The sequence below is a fragment of the Pelobates fuscus genome, chromosome 3 (genome assembly GCF_036172605.1).
Source record: "Pelobates fuscus isolate aPelFus1 chromosome 3, aPelFus1.pri, whole genome shotgun sequence".
In the NCBI taxonomy this organism is placed as follows: Eukaryota; Metazoa; Chordata; class Amphibia; order Anura; family Pelobatidae; genus Pelobates; species Pelobates fuscus.
Window position 1 is genome coordinate 120,867,702 of NC_086319.1, and position 24,640 is coordinate 120,892,341.

The 24,640-nt window shown below is 36.6% G+C and overlaps 1 protein-coding gene across 2 annotated transcripts in view; it reads left to right on the forward strand.

The window, feature by feature from the left end:
* The window catches only part of TENM2 (teneurin transmembrane protein 2), a 2,177,747-nt gene that overhangs the window by 1,979,260 nt on the left and 173,847 nt on the right, over positions 1-24,640 (forward strand). For both annotated transcript variants that reach the window (XM_063447436.1, XM_063447438.1), the window contains 3 exons: positions 9,746-9,940; positions 15,167-15,367; positions 16,896-17,081. In XM_063447436.1, the coding sequence (XP_063303506.1) occupies positions 9,746-9,940; positions 15,167-15,367; positions 16,896-17,081 (582 nt within the window). The remainder of the gene's footprint in view (positions 1-9,745; positions 9,941-15,166; positions 15,368-16,895; positions 17,082-24,640) is intronic.

Genomic DNA, 24,640 nt, shown 5'->3' on the forward strand with positions numbered 1-24,640 from the left:
AGATTTGACACACCTGATGAGATTTTTGTCCTTCCGAAATTCTTTAATTCATCAGTAGAACAAATTATGTAAGTATTCATTTTCTTTCTGGATGCTTAACCTATTAACAAACCATTTTTTATGACGTCAATATTTTAAAAAGATCCTACAAATACATATCTCCCAACATTTTAACTGACCAACTTCGGACACGTTCGAGTATCTGTGTGGAGACGAGACAATGTTGCTATTTTAGTAATTTATAGATGAACATTTATAGCATATTGTACAGTTTTTGAACACCTTAATGCTGTAAAAGGATATGACCCCCGATCCATAAGGAATTTAAAAGCAGGAGCTATTTCTAATATATAATTTTTTTGTTAAAATCACTGCCTGTCCTTTAGAAAGTGAAATATTACTTTAAGTTGTATTACCGTGAAGCTCTGTGTTCTAGTCTTTAACAATCGTGTTTTTAAATTATGTCAGCCATTTTTACTGTTAACTCCTCAGTTTGATATCCGATTTTAATGCCTTAGTTTCTATTCTGCAAATAGCAAATGCATGTTTGACAATCACAACTTGACCGAGCTGCTGGGCAAGTGAGTATTTATCCCTCGTGAGTAGAAATTTACCCCTGGTTAGAGTTCTATGGATCCTTCAGGCGTACAGTGGTGAGTAACCTAAAAGGCCCTGCTGGCAGACAGTCCTTATTTTGGGCCCAAATCCCAATTTGATTTGATTTGGCTTGATGTACAAGTAATGGGATTTTATCTCTTGACCAATTTACATTAACATCAGCATTGCTAATCTAGGTCATTGCAGTCATTTAACCCCTTAAGGACACATGACATGTGTGACATGTCATGATTCCCTTTTATTCCAGAAGTTTGGTCCTTTAGGGGTTAAGGAACTACCTACTTGCAACACATTTTATGTGTCAATATAAGCTAGTAGAGCATAATTATTAATCTATTTTGCATGTCTTTATATTTGTTATAAATAAAACACTGATATTACATGACAGGCCCATTGTCACCATAGGGGCTAGTGGAATTAACCCCCCCCCCCACCCTTTTTCCTAACCTAATACAACACAGACACTGGTGTTATATGGGTCAAATAAGTCCAAGGCTTTATGAAATATATAGTCAATTTAAATTAACATATAATATAAATTAAATATAGTCATTGCTCCCAACACAACCCTTTAAAATAACATATCCCTTAGTCATAAAATGACAATGACCCATATCTGTACACAATACACATTAACATATAACAAACAATCAACATCACGACCATAAATATGTAAAGTGCCAGTTAAATCAATAACCATGGAAGGGTATACCGAGATGCCCCTACACCTACCAGATTCCGAGCTACCGATGAACTTGAACCCTACCTGACTTAATGTGAACCATATTAAAACCCCTTCTTAACCAGCTAAATAACTACCCTGTAACTTTTCTAACAAAATAGCCTGTTTTACTCCTAACCTTTAGCTCACTAACCCCACCGTTGTGACAAAATGGAGATTTAACTCAAACACCAAACCACTAGGGAGGCAGGGAGGGGCAAATTCAGCCAGGTAAGTAAATTAAATTGTGTAAACCTAAAATGGCTGCCTATTTATACAAGTTCAACACCTACTAGCTAACCAACCTATCACAACGTACCCTCCACCTAAGCCCGCCTGCTAGCTCTGTCAAGGCCCTTATTCACTAAGCTGCACTTGTGCCTTGGCATGTGCAATTAGCCAGTAGTGCATGTGCAATTAATCAGTTTCCTAGTTCAGATTAGTACCACTACCAACTCTTAAAGTTTCTACAACATCTAAAACAGCAGGTGTGTCTGTCAATATGACGTACCAAGATTTAAAAGCAAGACAAAATCCTTTTATTTATACTGATAGTATACAATCCTAATATATAATTAGTATTTTGCAGATTATCCCTAACATAAGTTCTATATATATAATTAGTATTTTGTAGATTATCCGTAACTTAAATTCTAAAGAAAAATACAAATATTCTTAAATCAAGTAGTTTATGTTGCATAGAACAAAAATATTGATGTTTTGGTCTCACCTGGAAAGCTTTCCTTCGATCAAAGTTTTCAGGTGAGACTGCAATATTTTTGTTCTTTCATGAATCAATACATTACCGGGAAATACTCACAAGTGTATATATATATAATAGAAATATATATTTGTACATATTTTTTTTACAGTTTTGTAGGTTCTGTAGATCAAATAAAATGTCTCTCTGTGGAAAATAAAATATATCTTTGGCCAAATCAGAGCCAAGATCAACAATCCCAAACCTTAGACCTTCGACTTGGAAAGAAAATGTACATTCTTACAAATTTTACAATTAAGCAGTTTGCACTACTGTTCTTAAAGGAGAATACACATATAAGGTTTAATATTCATTCAGACAAAACACTTTCTCTTGTTTTTTTATATATATACACATGTTACAAAATATGCTGCATCCTTATGGTCTCCGTTTTGTTTTAAAGACAACAACATTTTTATACTTTTGTATAGTAGGGTTATTATGCTTAAAGGGAAACTATAGTCACCAGAACAACTACAGCATATTGAATTTGTTCTGGTGAGTAGAATCATTACCTTCAGGCGTTTTGCTGTAAACACTGTCTTTTCAGAGAAAATGCAGTGTTTACATTACAGCCTAGTGATAACTTCACTGGCCACTCCTCAGATGGCTGCTAGAGATCCTTCCTGGGTCATGGCTGCCTAATATGCCTCCAAACATTCAGTATCTCCTCCCTCTGCATGCAGACACTGAACTTTCCTCATAGAGATTCATTGATTCAATTAATCTCTATGAGGAGATGCTGATTGGCCAGGGCTGTGTTTGAATTGTGCTGGCTCTGCCCCTGATCTGCCTCTTTGTCAGTCTCAGCCAATCCTAAGGGGAAGCATTGTGATTGGATCAGGCCACCAATACTGATGATGTCAGCAGACAGATTGTTTTTTTGTCTGAGGCAAACAGCATGCAGATCTACAGCTTCAGGCTTGAATACAGTAAGATTCTGCTATATTTATGGAGGCATGAGGGGCCCAGGGGGGCAAGATGGTGGTGTTAACACTATAGGGTCAGGAATACATGTTTGTAGTGTTTATAGTGATCCTTTAAATTTATTTTTATCTGATAAAATGGGAGAAGCTGATCTACAAGCTATATATAATGTAAAAATTCCTTCCCTTATTTTAATGCACCTGACACCTAAATACATTTTACTGCTGTTGTGTGAGTTTGTGCTTTTTGTTATGCATTGTTGTTTTCTTTTATTCTGATACATTCTAGCATAACATTTTTTAACCTTGACTTATTGGTGATGCTCAGGTTATCGTAAACATAAGAAATTTAAAGGAACGCACAACTCTGGAAAGTGGCAGTGAAAACTGGAATTTCAAATGTTTCTTACTATCCTGCAATTTGTTGGGAATTACACATTTGATACAAGAAACACATTTTTTTTTATAAAATGCCTATTTCATGCTCTACTATTTGAGCTTAAAAATGCAATGACTCTTTATCTTTGTATGGTAATTACAATCCAGTTCACTAATTCTTAGTTTTCAATCTGTGGTATGCATACTCTGTAGAGCTCAGGGAGTCAGGGGGGAAACCATCACAAAATGGTTTGACGCTTGAAGGTAAGAAGGATGCTCCTGTCCCCTTAAAAATTTAAATAAGTTGATGTGTTCCTTTAAAGAATAGGCCATAATAAGGATACTTGTTGATAAATTGTAAACACCAATAATTATTAATGTTGTATTTAGTTTGAAAGAGGTAGCAAAAAGGAGATTCCTAATGATCAGTGGGTGCACTTCTCTTATACTTTCAAAATTGTATCCACATGACACCTATAATGTGAATTATATGACATATTTCTATGGTAGAAAGTTATACCTCTTTTTTGGAAAGGTATGTAAAGCTTATTTTGTGGCTATATATTGGACATTCTCAATTATTATTCCCATTTCTGTAAAAACTCAAGCAAGGTGAAGAGTTGACAAGGGCTGATCATATGCTTGTGTCTCCTACTCCAATAAAGCTGAATGGAATATGTGGATGCAAATGTTAATGTCTATTTTTTCCAAGGCAAATGTAACAAAATGTGATAAAATTACCATATTTGTAGATTATACATTTGCCTTGCGTGTTATAATATTCACTTATAAGCAATTTGATGATAATGTTTCGAACCAGTCGTGCTTATTTTGAGCCATTAAAAACATGTAAATTGATTGAGCGTGAAGGAGAGATCTGTGGGGTTTCTATAATGCAACCGGTAATACCATCACTGTTTTAAATGAAAAGGTAACTTACCAACAGCAAAATCTCATTTAAAAAAAAATCGCAGTGGGAAAAAGGTTATTTGAAAAATGAAAATATAACTCAAAGATCTAAGAAGAAAAGGCTAGAGTAACATATGTATGAACTGTAAGGTATATTAGGTGCACATTAGATAACATGCAGAGCTCAAATAATAGAGAATGTAATTAACAGAAGTGTAAAACAATGACTGTATCAAATAAGTGGGCAAGACAGCACTTTTTAATTAGAATTATTGCAGTTGTTTAAAAATATTATATAACAATCACAACCTTTGAAAACATTACCAAAAGAAAATACCCAATAGAAACATTGGAATGGGATTGTTATGAAAGTTTAATTATTCACCATTTCGTCCTTATTGGTTTTAATGTTTAATGGAATATTGAATACCTTTGTTCTAACTCACCAATCTCTCATAAACGGTAAAAAGATCTCAATACAGAAGTCCGGTTGTGGTTGTTATATTATGTTTCACTATTTTTGTCCTGTTGGTTTTCAGTTGTAATGAACTATTGAGACACTTATTCTAACACATCATCTTTTTTTTTTAAATTCTTTATTTATGAATAGGCAATCAGGTAGAGAGGCAAACAACATATTTTTCTAGTAAAATCTCAGTACATTCAAGAGATACAAGGTATATCAACATCATATTGGACATGGCATTACAGTTACTTATTAGACTCTGTTGAGATTTAGTAACATTGAGATGTTGCATGCAGGCAATAATCTGTGTAACATGCTGCCACTCTCCCCCTACTGCCCCCCCTTTTTTTTTTTACCGTTAGAGGAGAAAAGTATTTAGAATAGAATGAGTCAAGAAAGAGAATACAAATATAAAACTGTTAGATATCCTAGTTGACAGGGCACTAGATTTTAGTGTTGTACATGTCCAAAGACATTATAACCTTGAGATCCGCACCACTGTGTTGACCAGTGGCCCCTGTTAAAAAGAGGTGCTGCACCCTCCGACAGTGGGTCGAGAGAGCTGGAGTGCAAGGGGGTGTATTTCAGGATTCCGAAGATAGAAACTAAAAGACTTGCGCATATTGAACAACCAATTTGCGACACCGATAAACACCCTGCTATCCTTTTGATATGTGCATTGGCAGGTACCTCAGTTACGTATCAAATTGTTCCTATATGTCCTAACTCATCATCTTCTTTTAACCCCTTAAGGACCAAACTTCTGGAATAAAAGGGAATCATGACATGTCACACATGTCATGTGTCCTTAAGGGGTTAAACAGTAACAGATCCCATTGAAACATTGAGGAGTGGTTGTTATAAAAGTTAATCTTTCACTATTTTAGTTATATTGGGTTTCATATGTTATGGACTGCTGAACACGTATAACACTTATAACTCACCTATGTCTCGAACAGTAAGGTACAGAAAGGTAGGTAAGAATCATGCAGTAAAAGTTTTGTGTTGCAATCTAAACACGCATTAGCAAATTATAAGTATACTCAACAGAAAGTTTATTTTACTTGAATATGAGTTTGTTGAGACATTTACTATCCCTCTTTTTTTTTTCTCTTGTAAATTATGCGTGACCTTTACATGATGTATATTAATTACATTGTCTTATATGCTATCCAGAAATTATTACTATCTTCTTAGAGATCATGGTTGAAAGACGAATTTATGAGAATCAGTTATTTAATGAATTAATTAAGATGGTCTCAGGTGTGCAATCTCCCTTATTTAACCCTGTGTCATAACTGGAACTTATAACTATCCATTATAATGGTATAAGTATCCTTATTGCAATGTAAGTGCAGCATGCTAATTGATATTGTAATAGAGGTAATGGTGTCATATTTAAATTCAGAAGACACACTGAGACGCTAGTATTTAATAGTTCATTAATCATGCACTGGCCGAAATCTCATATCTTTATCATGTGGACAGTAATCATATGTGTATAAATCTGACTTCATTGCAAGATTGATTTAAACAATACAGTATTATTTTGGTTTGTTTTTGTAAATATAAATTAATATAGATACACAGAGATAAATTAGGTTTTTTTAACCCATTCACTTTAACAAAAACCCTGCCTACGCAAAATTAGTTTTCTTTTGCATTACTTTATAATATGAAATTAATTCTCATATAAAAAACACACTTACCTTCACACCCATGACAGCATTTCATTTGTCACTCAGCATAGAAAAAAAATTCCCAACCAGAACTGCAATCCCTATGCAACTTGCAAAATAACTGTATGTTACATCACTCACTGAGCTGTACAGGAGCCTTCTTGGTTCACGGAGGGCAGCGCTGTATTATAGCAACCAGAAAAGAAGTATAAAGCTCACAGATTGTAATAGGTTTTTTTTAAACACATAATCTGTGCAAAAACAGTGGGGGTTTAGTTACAGTATATGCTCATACATTGCTTAAGCCTGCCACAAAGCTAATGTACCCCATTTTTGGCAAGTTCTATTCTAGCAACCTAACGCCTGCTCTTATGAGATTAATCCACTTACTTGGAAAATCCTTCCACCAGGGACTCTTTGCTGGTCAAGGTTAAATAGGGCCTTGGAATAAGGCATCTGTGACAGGGAGGGGTGCAAAGACAAGGAGTTGGCCTGGACTCACAAATATATTTACTTATAACACCACGGTTTGTGAGAAATATACCAATATTATTTATGTATATATGAATGTATATATTGATGTATTTATTTATAATCAGTGTGTGTTGTAACCAATGTGGTGGCCATGCTGAATTTTATTCAAGCTTTCTTGGCAGATCATATGTATTTGTATTAGCTTAAATAGTTAGGTTGGAAAAACTAATCTCCATCTTACGCATGTTTTCTTTAATTTTGCAAATTCATAGTTAACTTGTGTTGTTGTTTTTTTTTTCCTTTGCCTTATAGCAGCGTTCCCCAAACCAGTCCCCAAGACCCACCAGTAGTCCAGGTTTTGCCAGTATCTTATAGAAACATAGAAACATAGAATGTGACGGCAGATAAGAACCATTCGGCCCATCTAGTCTGCCCAGTTTTCTAAATACTTTCATTAGTCCCTGGCCTTATCTTATAGTTAGGATAGCCTTATGCCTATCCCACGCATGCTTAAACTCCTTTACTGTGTTAACCTCTACCACTTCAGCTGGAAGGCTATTCCATGCATCCACTACCCTCTCAGTAAAGTAATACTTCCTGATATTATTTTTAAACCTTTGTCCCTCTAATTTAAGACTATGTCCTCTTGTTGTGGTAGTTTTTCTTCTTTTAAATATAGTCTCCTCCTTTACTGTGTTGATTCCCTTTATGTATTAAAATGTTTCTATCATATCCCCCCTGTCTTGTCTTTCCTCCAAGCTATACATGTTAAGATCCTTTAACCTTTCCTGGTAAGTTTTATCCTGCAATCCATGAACCAGTTTAGTAGCCCTTCTTTGAACTCTCTCTAAGGTATCAATATCCTTCTGAAGATAGGGTCTCCAGTATTGTGTACAGTATCAATATCTTCACTGTAATAAAACAGGGACATAGATAAATCCTGGATTGTCTGTGGGCCATGAGGACTTGTTTGGGAACCACTGCCTTAGATAATCTTGCATAGATAGTGGCATGTACTAGTTTGCTAATTTCCCTTAGTGCTCCCATAGTGTTTAACCAAATGAAAGTTCACAAATGGAGGAATCGGAGTGTTTCTTAAGAGGATGCTCCAAGCACTATTGCTACAGTTTATTGTAGTGGTTGTGGTTCTAAAAAGTCACTCTTGCAAGCAGACCTTTAATATCTTCCATGAATTCATTGTCCACTCACATATAAGGAACTATCGCTCTTCACTTGACAGGGAACTATGCTGTGTGCTGGCACATTCATAGCACAATCTCAGCAGACGCAGGAGGATGATTTGCACAGCTTGAACTATTGGCCCACGCTCATACACAGAGCCAGATTAAGATTGCCCAAAACTCTTGGCAGCATGGTAGATTGGGGACCTTCTTAGAGCCACAGGCTTTTGTTCTGTGAATGGGAATGGTTGGGTGTTGTATATGTATGGCGGAGACTGAGTGTTGTGTGTTATTGTGTGCGGTGTTGTGTGAGGACAAGGTCAAGAGATGTAGGCTGAGGGTGGGCGGAGCATGCCTTTATTTGCGGTGGCCATAAATATATTTCTAGGGACCAGTGTTAATTTTGTTGGCAAATTTTAATTTAGTTTTAGTCATAGTCTTTTAAAGGAACGCTATAGTCACCTAAATTACTTTAGCTAAATAAAGCAGTTTTAGTGTATAGATCATTCCCCTGCAATTTCACTGCTCAATTCACTGTCATTTAGAAGTTAAATCACTTTGTTTCTGTTTATGCAGCCCTAGCCACACCTCCCCTGGCTATGATTGACAGAGCCTGCATGAAAAAACAAACTGGTTTCACTTTCAAACAGATGTAATTTACCTTAAATAATTGTATCTCAATCTCTAAATTGAACTTTATTCACATACAGGAGGTTCTTGCAGGGTCTAGCAAGCTATTAACATAGCAGGGGATAAGAAAATCTTAATTAAACAGAACTTGCAATAAGGAAAGCCTAAATAGGGCTCTCTTTACAGGAAGTGTTTATGGAAGGCTGTGCAAGTCACATGCAGGGAGGTGTGACTAGGGTTCATAAACAAAGGGATTTAACTCCTAAATAACAGAGGATTGAGCAGTGAGGCTGCAGGGGCATGTTCTATACACCAAAACTGCTTCATTAAGCTAAAGTTGTTCAGGTGACTATAGTGTCCCTTTAACTAAAAAACTGTTTTAGTCGGATTATAGTCATCTGAGTTGTTTCAATTTTCGTCTAGTTTTAGTCGAATAAATCTCAAAAATATTAGTCGACTAAAATTTGACTAAAATTGTTAGTCGACAAAATGAACACTGCTATGGACAGCTTCTCAGCACAACAACCATTAATATATGCTGCTGTGAACATGGTGATCCCTTTAATATACTTAAATAGAGATGGCATTTATATGTTATTGTAGAAAAAAATATGATAATTGTAGAGCCAATTGGATAAATAATTGTATCTCTTCTCATATCTGTGAAAACCTTGTAATGAAGTGTTCACTGTTAATTAAATGTGCCTCCAATTAAAGAATGGATGTACAAGTAATGTACCTGTATTTGGGCATGTTTGCAATTTCTACTGATTTACAGCATCTGTTCAATATGTAACCGAGGTAAAGTTGCCAAAATCAAACCGTATTGGATTTTATATTACACAGATTAAATATATTTTTAAAGAGGTCACAGAGCAGTGAGAATAATCAATAAACAGCCTGCCTAAAACCACAAGTGTATTGGTTGATTAACTTATATTGCAAATAGTGTATGCCCATGTAAGCACATTTATATTTATCAAGTCTTCTCTCTTTATTATAGCTGCATGCCCGGTTTTGTGTAGCGGTAATGGACAATACTCCAAAGGAGCCTGCATCTGTTACAGTGGATGGAAAGGAGCAGAATGTGATGTACCCAGCAGTCAGTGCATTGACCCCTCATGTGGGGGCCATGGTTCTTGCATGGGAGGAAACTGTGTGTGCTCTCTGGGATTCAAGGGAGAAAACTGTGAAGAAGGTAAACCTATGATACTGGTCATGCACTATATTGGCATGTATTTTAGCCTGTTAAAGAATATTTTGCAGAAGGGTTGTTATATATCCACACACCATAACATTGTCAAACTGCGACTAGAATATAGGTAGCAGGTTGATTTATATAAATAAAGTATTACTGTAGAGATTTATCCCATTATTACTCCATTATTGCAAAGCATATATTTTTTTGTGTGTAATTTAGCTATAATGGCCTTGCAAATAACCTTCTATATTTTAAGATTTGTAGCATGCCCATTTGATATTTAGGAATAACCTTGGAATTAAGTTGTTGCACAAAATCCAGGGATGAGCAAAATTCTAATTTGTCCCACACATGCCCTAGTCTCCTAATGCTTCCCTATGGGGAAGAACTGGATTGGCTGAGATAATCACTTTTGATAATATCAGGCAGCAAGGCCTAGAGGCCGCGGTGAGATCAGTGCGGCAAGGGGAGAAAGGTAAGTAAAACTCACATTTCAAACCCTCACCGACGAGCGGGTGAGGGGATGCTATAGCATGTTTGTATTCATAATGCTATTGTGTTGCTTTAAAGCATTATTCACAAAAATGAATCTAGCAACAACTGTATAGTACCTGGGATTTTAATGCAATAGAATCTTTAGGCAGCTCCATGTTAAAGGAAAATGTATAATTTTTATTATAAAAGTCTGCATGCATTATAGCCTTTGTGTGTATTTATTTGTATTGATAAGTACTTTATTTCAGTATTCCTCCTAGCTTAACCTGCTCATAAAGGCAGCCAGTTTAAAAGAAATTTCTGATCAGATGCAATGTTTACCCAACCACAGCCCACAAGACTAGATCTTATGAGAATTTCAAAAATGCTTTAGGTGCTAGTTTAAGCCCTTCTAATTTTGAATCGTCTTTGCAGATTTGTAGTGGTTCTGAAATTTAAAAATGACTGTACCCAAAGAGCAAGGGTAAACATCGAAAATAAGTATATACTTAAATGTGTACCACGAAATAATACACACATAGGTTACAATACATCCAATCTTGTAAGTTAAATAATAATAATAACATTGACAGTTTTCCTTTAAAGGCAAAGAGTATAACAGGGTATAATTGAACTTTAGTTAATGCTTCCTGGGGAAGACTGAATGCGCACGTAGTTCCTCTATGAAGAGCATTGAATTGGAAGCGCTGAGGAAGTCTTAGCACTGGAAATAGCTGAGTTAAAACTATATATCATACCTTTCAGATCAAATCATCTAGATACACAGGATTAAAGGGACACCATAGGCACTTAGACCACTTCAACTCATTGAAGTGGTCTGGGTACAGTGTTCCTATTGCACTTAGTGCTGCTATGTAAAACCTTTACAGAACATTGCAGCACTAAGACAATCTCTACCAGACAGCCACTACAGACGCTTCCAGAATGTTAACAGACTTTTTGTTCGCTAACTGACCCTGGACGTCCTCACACTCTGCATCCAGCGTCAGCTATTTCCCCATAGGAAAGTATTAACTGCTTTCCTATGGGGAGGCCTAATGCATGCGCAGCACTCGCCATGCAGGATCATTAGTGCCCCCTTATCACGTGACGGAGGTCAAGCTGCTAGGATCAGGTAAGTCAATATAGGGTTTTAGTAAGTAAGTAAATAAGTTAGTAAGTAGGTACGTAAGTAAATAAAGGGGGGTGCGATACAGATTTGTATTCCTGGCACTATAGTCTACCTTTAAGAGATAACAATTAGATCTAAAAATGAGTAAAAGTTTTTACCATTTATTTTCAGTCAATACTCCTAACAGTAATAACTATACAGATTTTACAGATATTTTTTTTCAGTTTAAGTTTTATTTCTACGCTTAACTCCAAGCAGATATGTTGCTGTAAACTTTAAATTGAAGAACCATATTATGAAAAATTGCTAAATATGTTACCATCAAGCATTGAGACAACAAAAAGTGTATTCTGCAAAGTGAATGGAATAGACAGACTCTACAATTTGATGTTTGAAGACAAAAAAGACGTGTAGAATTTTAACAGTAAAGCATATGGTAAACGGCAAAACAACCTTATGTTTAGGGAACATTTGAATACATTAGCAACCGACGAATGCCTGCAAACAGTGTAAGTAGACATCAGTAATTTAGAATGGTATAGAACCCTTCTGCCAACATTACTTCGATTGATAACCTTATGGAATGATTGATGGCTTCTTATGAAGTGTTCTATATTAAGTGAAATCCTGGATCAAGTCCATATTGAACTCAATGGCACAAATTCTTGCAGGATGTCTTTTATTCAAATGCCATTGTCCATCCCATTTATAAAAGGTTAAATCAATGTTTTGTTCACCTTGCGTTTCCTCCTTTGATAACTATTTAAGTGTTCACCCAAACAAGTAAACATTTTTATAAGCTTCTATAAAACGGTGCGATTTATTGTATTGATTAGTTTTCCGAAAAATAATGAAGCAATGTCATTCACATGCCCTTATCACACAACAAACTGGGACGGGAATGTCTGAATCAGCAGCATTTTTTATTTAAGTTAGCTCTTTAGGTGGGATATTCATCATAGCTATGTCGTCTAAACAATTCACCTGAAATAGAAGTGGCATTGAAATCAATATGATCCATATTTTTTTGCTGCATAAACACTGTTACTCTAGTAACACATTTGCACAGGAAAATGAAATGGAAGACTTGTCAGATTTTGCACTGTGTTGCGATAGGGACATAAGTGAAATTGACAAATTAGGTTAACTTAGTAGTGTTGTATTTGCTAGATTCATGGTCAAGTCATTTTTCAATGACATTTAGTTTAATAAATGGAATTCATGGTCCATCAGGGGCTTACATTACATATTGTTCAGGGAACACCTCGACCTCTTTTTTAAAATGTATTTATTTATTTTTTTCACTGCAAAATGCATTCAGCATATTTTAATTCTGTTGTTTTTTAATTAATTAATATTTTTTTTATTTTAGTACTCTAACTGCAGCACTTGCATATCAGCAAAAGGCTGTAGCATTAAATTCATTTTAAAAGGGAACAGTTACTTTGCTTGATTTTTAAAGGGTGACTTTGAGCACCTTAAAAGCTTTATCTCAATGTAGTTGTTATGGTACATGAAGGTCCAATGTTCTATCTTACCTTAAGGTCTTTGCGCTACTTATCATTCTGATAGGCCGATGCTTTTCTAATTTTCCATTCAGAAAAGTGATTGGAATGTTATGTTCTGTTATCACTCACATTTCTGAGTGGGGTGCTAGCTAGAGGCTGAGAATATCAGCTAAATCTTCAGACAAGAGGAAGTGGAGGAGCAGCGCAATTAGATAGCTGCTTGCCAACGTTGGGGTTAAACTGTTCATTAACAGTTTAATATCTCAAGATAAAACAGCAACTGGTACATCCTCGCACCATAACAACTGAATTGAAATAAAGTAGTGATGGTGCTCAGAGTCTCTTTAACATAATATATACTTATCCCTATATTTAACAAATATTCATTTGTGAGGTGTGAACAATAAAGTTAAATGTGGAAATCCGCACCTCTTTATCGTGCAGCTGAACAACATCTTAACTCCCTGTCAGTCATTGTTATAAGCTCTGTCCTTTGCACCTGGCAATCAGTATAGAGAAAGCATACAGAGGAGCGAGAAGAACCAGTGGGAAGATTTAGCAAAAGAGTTTTGTTCTAAAAAGTTGTGCAAAAAAAAGCAAAAGTGGAAGAGTCACTATTGGAATGTGCCTACTTGTTCTGCTGTTTTCCCATGCTGATTGACCACTTTTATTACTCTAACCCAATTTATCTCCTCTTTTGCAAATGTTTGCCCCAGCTTTGTCTTGTCTGTACAGGATTATGATGTAATTTGCTAAACCTTTAACCCCTTAAGGACACATGACATGTGTGACATGTCATGATTCCCTTTTATTCCAGAAGTTTGGTCCTTAAGGGGTTAATTTAAAAGAAAAACATCTTTAAAAAAAAAAAGTCATCTAAGAAGCCGGAAGTCCCTCTAGTGGCTGTCTGGGTAGACAGCCACTGGAGGAGGACTTAACCCTGCAAGGTTAAAGGTGATAGGAGTTGGCACCCAGTCCACGTCAATGGGCTGAAGTGATCTGGGTGCCTACAGTCCCCCTTTAAGAGATGTCTTTTTAAAAAATGGTTACTATAAGCAATCGAATGTGTAAACAGTTAAATATAGCCCTTTATGCTTTCCAGTTGTCCTGGCCCTTATTTCATGCCGTTGTCCTGTCTCTCTGGACCCTTTCATTGGTGTCCTACACCTGGTGACACCGAAAAGCTGTTTAGCAAGTAGTTGCCTCCCAATCCTATTACTTCAGATGTATATTTTAACTTCTACCAGCTGTAGCTAGAATATTAGCGAGCATGATTGAAGCTGTAGTTCAGCAGGGGCGGGCAACATAATGCAAGCAATCTCATCTAAATTCGCATGAGTGGCTTGTGTTTTTTCTTTCCTCTAGCCTCTGCACCTCAGAAAGGCAACGGTTAAAAAAACTAAACCGATTTATGTTTCTTTTCTTTATCGTGGAGTTAGAGATTTAAATACCCAGAAAGACATGCGGCAAAAGCCTTGGCACTCACGCAACCATAGGCATGGTGTCCAAGGTGTCTGAGGTTCACATTCCCTGGGAACTGGGGTTAACAGTTTCTGGAGCTCTTGCAAAAGGAAAAATCTTATCCATCTCATAAATAAAACATATTTAAAAAGAAAGACTGCAGGGACAATGTACTTGCACCGATAACGCTTCAAATAAAGTAGTTATGGTGCTTAGAGTGACCTTTTAAAGAGCAATTTCATCTGAGCAAGCTTAGAACTATTTATATTATTTTAACTACTTGTCCAAAAACACCATCTATTCAAATAGTTATTGTTATATTGTTTCTAAAATTTCCATCTATCTAATGAGGTATAGTTCATTAAGAAGTATCATATCTCAGTAATTTACTTTAAAGCTGTATCATAATGATAAATATGTAAAGCAGCAAACCATAACAAATTAATAACTGTAGTTACTGCACTTTTATGAAGGCATGTTTATGGAAACTACTTTTTGCACTGATAAATGTATTTTTTTCTCCTAATCATTCTTTTCAACCCCAAACTAGTTCATCCAGCTTTAGAACTTTAAATACTGCATCAAAAGATTTCAAAATGCCTGTGAGCTATAATAACATACTCAAAAATCCCTTAATCTGTATTTTAGGTGACTGTATGGACCCAAATTGCTCTAATCATGGGGTTTGTGTGAACAAAGAATGTCTCTGCAGTCCGGGTTGGGGTGGTCAGAGCTGTGAACTTCCAAGAACTCAGTGTCCAGATCAATGCAGTGGCCATGGGACATACCTCACCGACACAGGTCTGTGTAGCTGTGATCCTAACTGGATGGGTCCTGATTGCTCTGTTGGTAAGAAAAATATTTCTAACTGGCTTTCCAATTTATTTCCAGCCTTTTCACATAAATTTCACTAATGATGAGCAAAAAAAAAAATAGAAAAGAAAAAAAAAAAAAAAAAGACTTGATTACGATAAATAACTATAATTTATGTTACCCTTGCCATTTCATTGAATGTGAATTATTCATTTCTCCTTGGATTGAGTCAACTATTCTGCTTGGTAATTAATCAAAATCTTGCTCATATTAAAATGTTAAATATGGTTAATTAATATGTATCATCATAGTTTGAAGATATACAATGCAAGGCCAGTGGTTCTTGGTTTCAATCTGCAAAGACCATTAGTAGAAGTATAGATTGTCTTGAGAATTGAAGAAATTGTAACTATTTAATAGTAATTGTATCCAGAACATATCATGGTGTTAACCCTGTAGCTCCTAGATTTGACTTCCTTGAGTCAGTGGAAAGACTCGAGTAGCCTAAGCTGACATTTAACTGCCATTTAAAGTAGTGAAGCCATCTAAGATACTTTGAGTTAAATCTTTTGATGTTTTTTTTTTTTCCTAATTCTTTTGATGTTTGGATATATTTTCACAGTGCACAAAAGATATAAAAAGTTGTTGTTTTTTTTCCCCACTGCTTTTGATAGAGTTCTCCAAGTTAAATTCAAACCAGATCCGTCCACCCAGGTCAGCCGTGTTTGAGATGGTCTTTTGGTTTAATGGACTTCTGTAATTCTTTTGATCTTTTGATATATATGTAAAGTGCATGAATAATATATTTGGCAAAGAAGATACTTTTTTTTTCTTACCTGCTGCTTTTATAAAGAGTCCACTCAGTTAAATCCAGAACAACCACTTCCACCCATGCCTTCTACTGTCCCATTGGGTATGTTACAGAAGCTAAGACGGTATAAAGTTATCATAAACAAAATAGATTAATATTAGACTTTAGGAGTGCATCCAAATGGTTTCACCTAAATACAAAAAAACGTAAAATATACAAAAAAAAAAGTGTATGTATATGGACACTCGCTCTCCAAAACAATCGTTTAACACTTAAATACACAGTTAAATGTTTTACACATAGTGTGGAAAGGTCTTACTTAATACATATTATTACAAGTAGAATATTCTAATTAGGCCTTGGTATTAATAATTCAACTGAAAACCATAGTATTCATTTAAGTGAAAATTGTGTGCAGGTACTAAAGAAAAACATTCAATGAAAGCTTGACCAATATCTTCTGGTTTAATAACACCCACAGTCCCATGTTTTGCATGGACAAGGTTTCACTAAAAAACAAACCTACACATTGCACATAATCTCCCTTATTAATTCGTTTTATTTGCAGGATCCTCACTTCTCCTCTGCACACCACACTTTTAAGCACATTGATGTCTCGTGTCATTGAGTTATTGAAATAACTTTTTGTACACTTAAAATGCTCCTGTTTTTTTGTATATCCAGTTTCCCAAGGTCTTTCAAAAATGTATGCGTGTACTTGCCTTTGTAATGCTCATTGTTGGTTTGTTACAGAGGTATGCTCAGTGGACTGTGGTACTCACGGTGTTTGCATTGGCGGAGCATGTCGCTGCGAGGAAGGTTGGACTGGAGTGGCATGTGACCAACGCGTTTGTCACCCTCGTTGCACTGAACACGGATCTTGCAAAGATGGAAAATGTGAATGCAGAGAGGGATGGAATGGGGAGCACTGCACCATTGGTAGGCAAACGACGGGCACCAAAAGAGGCACATATTGCTTTATTCTCATACAACATATTACCAAAACTGCCATTGTGTTTTGTTCCATCAAGGGAGCCTACGTTTTACCACTGTAAAATGCCCTATATTACTAAACAAATTATTCACAACCATTACTGATTCAATTCGATTACTGAATCCAATTTTATATTTTATATTTCAAACTATTTCCTATTTTATAACAAACATGGTGTATACACTCTGTATATATATTCACTCAAAGTACAGTTGTAGATATAAACAAAAATAACTTTAAGAAAAGTTTTTCTATGATTTTAAATATTCTCATTTCAAACATTTATTCACCATCAATAGGTTATGGGCATGCTACTTGGCCCCCATTTATGGTTTATATTCCTGGTGTTCATTTGGGCAAACCTTGAAGGAACAATTCTATTGACAATAGGGATGGGCAAAAGCAGACACTTTCTTTTCACTGGAATATCTACAGCTTTACTAGATAAAACAAAATTCACATGAAAAAAACTGTCATCAAGAAAAACTGCTTATTCAAAAATATAATAAATCAATAAAACAAAAAATAATAGGCAAATCATAGATGTCTTCTGAATATGACAGAGTGACAAGTTTCCATCATTTCTCCTTTTTGATGATGGTTTTTACCCATCCCTTGTTGACAATGATATTTTTTTCTGCTTTAGAACTTTGGCCAATATATTGTAGGTGCAAAAGGTATAGAATAAATGTAATCTCATTCCAATCAATGAAATATTTTTTTTAATCTTTTAAAGGTGATGTTAATTCGACAAAAAGCCAACAATATATTGACCATGTCCTTTACTGCTTTGCATTTTTTTCTTTAACTTGCCAAATGTCAATTTCATAAAAATCAGCAAATTTGAACACAGACATAAAATAGATTGACCTTTTGAAAATATATGTTTGTTGACAGTTTGATGATTCACAAAGTACATAATATCAACCTCAATATACTATTGTACAATGGGAAGTAATGGCACTATGTTTAACCATGTTCTTGATTTTACCTGCATTGTCCTTAGTATGTATTTGAATAGTGCATTTTTTTCCCCACATCAGTAATTGGTATTTAATTTATGCCTCTTTATCTCAAAGGTAACCTCATTGAATACCAAATCATCATCTAAGTTTTTTCTTATTTTTTTCTTTTTCTTTTTTTTTTCCCCCTTCTTCCTTCCCTCGTTAATTATTAATAAAGAATACATAAGGTTACCAAAGGCAAGGATTAAGGAAGTAAATTATCCTAAATATCCAAATATCCATTGACAAGCAATCTTAAACTACAATATAACTAATAGACCAAAATAAAATGTTGTGTCCCTAATCAATATTAATATCCATTACATCAATAGAGATGATTAGATATAGAAGAAATACTTAAGAGGAGTAATACAGGGGAGAAAAAAATATAAGCGGAATGGTACATAGAAAAGGGAGGAAGAAAGGAAGGGGGAGGGTGGGTGGGAAGGGGAAGGGAGGGGAACTGCCTTTTGCCTATTCTGGAAGTGTTCATTAACCTCTATGAACCGATTATCTATCTATACGGTATCAATCCACTGAGTTACTCAGGGCTCCCAGACCTTAAGCTAATACTCTCTCTTGCCCTAAGCTGCCCAATGGATTTCCTTCGTTGAAACATTGCTTTATAAAACATCACTTTACAAAATTGAGTCGAGGATGAACGGCTTAATACATTAACACGTTTGGCGTGCTGTGGACCTGCACAGGTTAATGAGGTTAGACTACACAGGCATAAACAAACCAGATCTAAACTAAGCATTTGTGGTACACGTAATGGTTCAAGGCATGATACTAGACAATGTAAGTATTGCTGCAACATAACATTTGCCATGGAGGTAGGCTAATGCATTAAGATTTAACATGGCAAGCAGGCGAGAGAGTGGCTGAACAGACTTGTGGCATAGAGAGGTTCTGCGCACATTTTTAGGTTAAGTTGAGTATAGTAGCTAGGTCACATGCATATTCAACATATCCAAAATGTATGCAAAGGGTTTTAATCGATTATTATCTAGATCTATTGGTAATGTTGCTTAATGTGGTTGAACAACAGGCTTACAAATAATCTAAACACGCTGGATATTTATGAGTGATAGGGGTTGTGTAGAGTTAGAGTCCCGAAAGAGTGTGGCAGAGTACAAAAGTGTAAATAGTGTGTGTGTGGTATATTAGCACATACTGTACATTAACCGCCTATGTGAGCAGTTTGTGTCATATCTTTGGTCTGGAGAGTCTGTGGTGCCCTCCGAGGCGATATTAGCTTTAGTCCGGGATCATCCGATTCCACACTTGGTCCTCAGATGCGGATCCTGTATGGAGCTCGTTTGCGGTGCCGTCCCTGGAGTATGTGAGCAGGGTAGGTGAAGTCGCAGATGGTCTTGGTGCTTTCCACTTCGTGTTCGCCTTGCTTTTCCCCCTCCCTGGGCGTTGGTGCGCCGCTTGTGCTGTGCACGTCTGTGGGGAGCTTGTCGTGCCCTCAGGGATTGTTGAGGTCTCCGTGTCTGGACCAGTTTTCCCGCCTTCGGAGGGCCTTGTATGCCCTCTGGCAGGGCTCGCATGGTGGTGGTGACGGGGCCCGCCACATGTGTGTCAATTGGTGCTCATTTTAACCTAGGGGGCTCCCCTTGGTGATGTCTGTCCCCAGGGGCTGCGCTTTCCCGCTGTACCTGCTTTTGATGTTCTGCTTTGCTTTCAAGCTTTTGCCAGAATCTCTGGAGCAGGTCGTCCAGGTGCTTTTCTAACGGTTCGTGCCCCTCTTCAATCTCCCTCTTGCGGTCCGCCGCCGCCATCTTGCTTTTGTATGGCTTGTCTGTGTGTGCAGCGTGCTGTCCAGTGGGGAGAGTCAGGTGAGTCAGTCTTCTTGACGGTGACTGGGATAACCCCCGCTGGTCGGGGGGTGAGAGGGGGAAGTGCCTTGCCGCGGCTCCTGTTACCACTGACGCCCCAGGGAGCGGACGTCTCCCTGTGGCTCGGTTCCAAGTAGGCCGCAAGCCTTGGTTTGTCGGTATGGCTGTGCAGGGGCTCGTGAGGGGTACCATTCGAATCGGTAGCCCCTCCTGAGTAGAGACACTATGGTCTCTTAGCTGTGAGCGGCTATGGTCCTGCGTTGTACCCCGTTTTTCCTCCCCAGACGTGGCAGCTCTGGCTATGCACGTCTGGCCTGCTTGCCTGCTTGGCTCCGCCCCCCTCACCATAATTTTTATGATGTTAGCTCTACCCATCATAGAAAAAAAAAAGGTAAGTCCCATTTTCGATCTGTACCTATATTTTCTTCCAGTGTTCCATAATTTAGTAGTTCTTTGTGTTGTACTGTCAGCTGTATCCCTAAATATGTTACGGCTGTATCTGTCCACTTATAATTATGCTTTGTCTGTATCTGCTCTTTTAATCTTTTATCTATCCTGACCCCCAGTATTTTGCACTTATCTATATTCGCTTTAAAATTTGAGAATGCTCAGAATTTCTCCAATTCCATCTGAACAAAAGGTAGCGTGTATAGTGGCTCTTTGATCATAAGTAGAACATCGTCTGCAAAGGCAGCTACCTTCACCTCCCTTTTGGTGTACCTATATCCCTTGATATGTGTATTCATTCGAATGGCCCCAAGAAATGGTTCAAATGCAAGGACAAAAAGAAGAGGGGATAGCGGGCACCCCTGGCGAGTGTCATTACCAATGATAAAAGGAGTCGATAATTGGCCATTAACTCGAATATTAGCTGTGGGGTGTCTGTATCCAGTTCCATAATCCAGCCCTTTGATTAGTGCATTTGGTTTATAATCAAAGCATGATTCTTCTGAATTTTGGATGATCGGCAATTTGTCAGAATTCCGTAACCCCAAATTGCTCTATGTATGAATCACAAAAGTAACAACATGTATGAGTGGTCTCATTAATTTTATGATTTGATGTTCCTCTATGGCACCAGAAAAGGGGCAGGAGAATGGAGAAGAAACGGATTTCTTATTTTGTCAGTACAGTGATAGGTGCATTTTCATGCCATTTTAGTTTGTCGTATATTTTTCCTCTAAATTCTTGCATGAGATATTTCTCAAAACTGAAAAGCCACGTGGACGAAATTTGGTCCAATGGAATAATTTTTTGAGGGGCAAATATTTTTAGATGAACATTTTTTTCTGTTGTGTTCAAGTCCTTAATATTTTTATTAGGGATATTGCAGAAGGTCTTGATGGTAAGGCATGTATTTTTGCTGATGATACAAAGATTTGCTACAGGGTTGATGTTCCAGGAGGGTTAAGCCAAATGGCAAATGATTTAGGTAAATTAGAAAAATAAAATGGTCAGAGCTGTGGCAACTGACATTTAATGTGGATTAGTGCATGGTAATACATCTTGGGCATAAAACCCCAAGGGCAGAGTACAGAATATTAATACAGCCCTAACCTCAACATCTGAGTAAAGGGATTTAGAGGTAATTATTTCAGATGACTTAAAAGGTAGGCAGACAATGTAATAGAGCAGCAGGAAATACTAGCAGAATGTTTGGTTGTATAGGGAGAAGTCTTAGCAGTCGAAAGAGGGAAGTGCTCAACTGCTCATGCCATTGTACAGAACACTGGTGAGCCCTCACTTGGAGTATTGTACGCAGTCTTGGAGTTCATATCTTTAGAAGGATTTTGATACTTTAGAGAGAGTTCAGAGAAGGGCTATTAAACTGGTTCAGAAATGTTATGTAACCCCAAGGGCAGAGTACAGAATATTAATACAGCCCTAACCTCAACATCTGAGTAAAGGGATTTAGGGGTGATTATTTCAGATGACTTAAAAGGTAGGCAGACAATGTAATAGAGCAGGAGGAAATGCTAGCAGAATGTTTGGTTGTATAGGGAGAAGTCTTAGCAGTCGAAAGAGGGAAGTGCTCAATTGCTCATGCCATTGTACAGAACACTGGTGAGCCCTCACTTGGAGTATTGTACGCAGTACTGGAGATCATATCTTCAGAAGGATTTTGATACTTTAGATCATATCTGCTCATGCTCATATCTTGTACAGAACACTGGTGAGCCCTCACTTGGAGTATTGTACGCAGTACTGGAGATCATATCTTCAGAAGGATTTTGATACTTTAGAGAGAGAGTTCAGTTCAGGGCTATTAAACTGGTTCATGGATTGCAGGATAAAACATACCAGGAAAGGTTAAAGGATCTTAACATGAATAGTTTGGAAGAAAGACGAGACAGGGGGGATATGATAGAAACATTTAAATACGTAAAGGGTATCAACACAGGTATAGGGATTGTTGTTTCATATATATATATAAAGGTCTTATTTAAATATCATCAAGTAAAAGGCCATGACATACATGTATACCATACAATTCTTTATTAGAGTTACAGTAGAAGTCCATATATTATCTCTTCTACATATTGTTAAATATAAGACAGAAATGTTATGTAGCCAAGTCTTATATTACAGCAAACTATTAGTATTTTGTTATATAAAGTTTTAAAGACTAAGAATATGGGCTCATAGTGATAGAACTTAGTATTTTAAGAGACAAATGTCACCACCCCCTCATGAAAAGTGAAGTGCCTGATGGCATTTTCATCTTAATTGAGTCTATAAGTCAAGTTTGAAGCATAATGTAAAATGTAAATGCCTTGTTCATCTGACAGCATTTTAATTGTGAATATTTCTTCAACCACCAAAATGTGCTTGAAATTCAGCTGTTGCTGTACATTTGTTAGGACGATACCTTAAAACCTAACACTTTAGTTTTCACTTGAGTTTATTATGTAACCAATGTAATTACAACAAAATTATTTACTAAAGGATAAGTATGAACAAATAACAATAGACTTTAAAATGTCACTATCGTGGTACATGCAACATTAGCTTGAGTAAAATAAATAAAATCTTTAAATTGTGCTAGCAAAAAAAGATTTTATTTTCATAAAACGTAGTAAAAATGCAGTGCTTCCTTTACTTGTCAACTAATTATTAGCATACAAATATATTCCAGAGACTGAGTGACAGGCGAGAGAAGGAGAACCCTGCTACAAGCAGTTCTCCTATATCCCGTCACAAATCTATTGCCCCAGCAGATGCACTTCATGCTTACTTTTGTAATATAGGAATGGAATGACAAGACTTGTGCCAATCCACTGCATTAAAGTAATCGTGGCATAGTGGTGGATTGTACTGCTTGGGGAAGTGAACCCACAGAGGACAAATCCTGTTATAAGGAGGAGAGAGCAAAATGGTACCATTGGGTATAGACAGACTAGTATAACAAAGACCTCTGAACAGCATAGTATAAAACAGCTTATTAAGTATGTATCTATATATAGAGAGTTTTATATATAAAACTATATATATTATTGTTATCATCTCATTTGGTAAATTCCCATCTTTCTGTAAAGCGCTGCGGAATAAGCTGGCGCTATAATAAAATAAAATAATAAATATATCCATTGTTTTTGGAGTTGTTATATTTCAGGTTCACTTTAAGTGAGGTACAAATACTTTATTTTGCATCCTGTGCACATTTCACACCTTCCAATCTTGCAAGGTGGCCGCTCATGTAAAAAATATTTTTCTGTATGCTTAATATCCCAGACAACTGTACTGTTTCGGCAAGTGTGCTATCAGTCACAAGAATGTGTCACGTCAATAACTGGTGTCTTTTGGCATCAGCCAGCAAGTTAGCAGGCAGTGTAGTGATCTTCTCTCAATGCTCCATCAATGAGTAGGCTTTAGCTGCTGAGAAAGTGGGGAGATGCAAAATGTGTCTGGCCTTTGGTATGTCGCCTGTCCTGATTTTACTCTACCATATTCAGTAGCCACATGTAATGTGCACACTACTTGTTTGCCTGTTTTGTATTTTCTTGTTGTTGACATTTTGCATAATAAAGTGGTAGAGGTTAGCACAATGAGGGAGTTTAAGCATGCGTGGGATAGGCATCAGGCTATCCTAGACTTAAGATATGTCCAGGGACTAATGAAAGGATTTAGAAAATTGGGCAGACTACTGTTCTTATCTGCTGTCACTATGCATGGTGTTGACTGAATGGATTTTACTGACCCAATTCCCTTCACTTGAATGCTAGGATTTCATTTTTTTTTATTATTTTTATGTAACTTCTACAAGGAGAGTCCTTAAATTTAGGACAAGGTCAGCATTGGGGACCTAATTAATAACCTGCTATTGATTTCATATTGAATTGAATTGAGGATGGCAGGTGGTTATTTAATTTTTCATTTTCTTCTATGTAACCTTCTTCTATTTAATCTTCTATTTGACTTCTTCTTAAGTAGACAGGGTTAAAAAAATAAAGTTTCTTTGGTCTTTAAACTACATTTGAGAACTTTGCTGATTATTTATTTAGAACGTATTTTGCCAGGCAGGATGCATTGAGATGTTTGCCTTTCCAAGTATATCCTGTGGATTCTGTACACAGACCATTTTTTGACATGCGGATGGCCACAAAAGTCTGCTTTCTTTAATATTTGGATAGTCTTAACAAGCAGAGCTATTCCCGA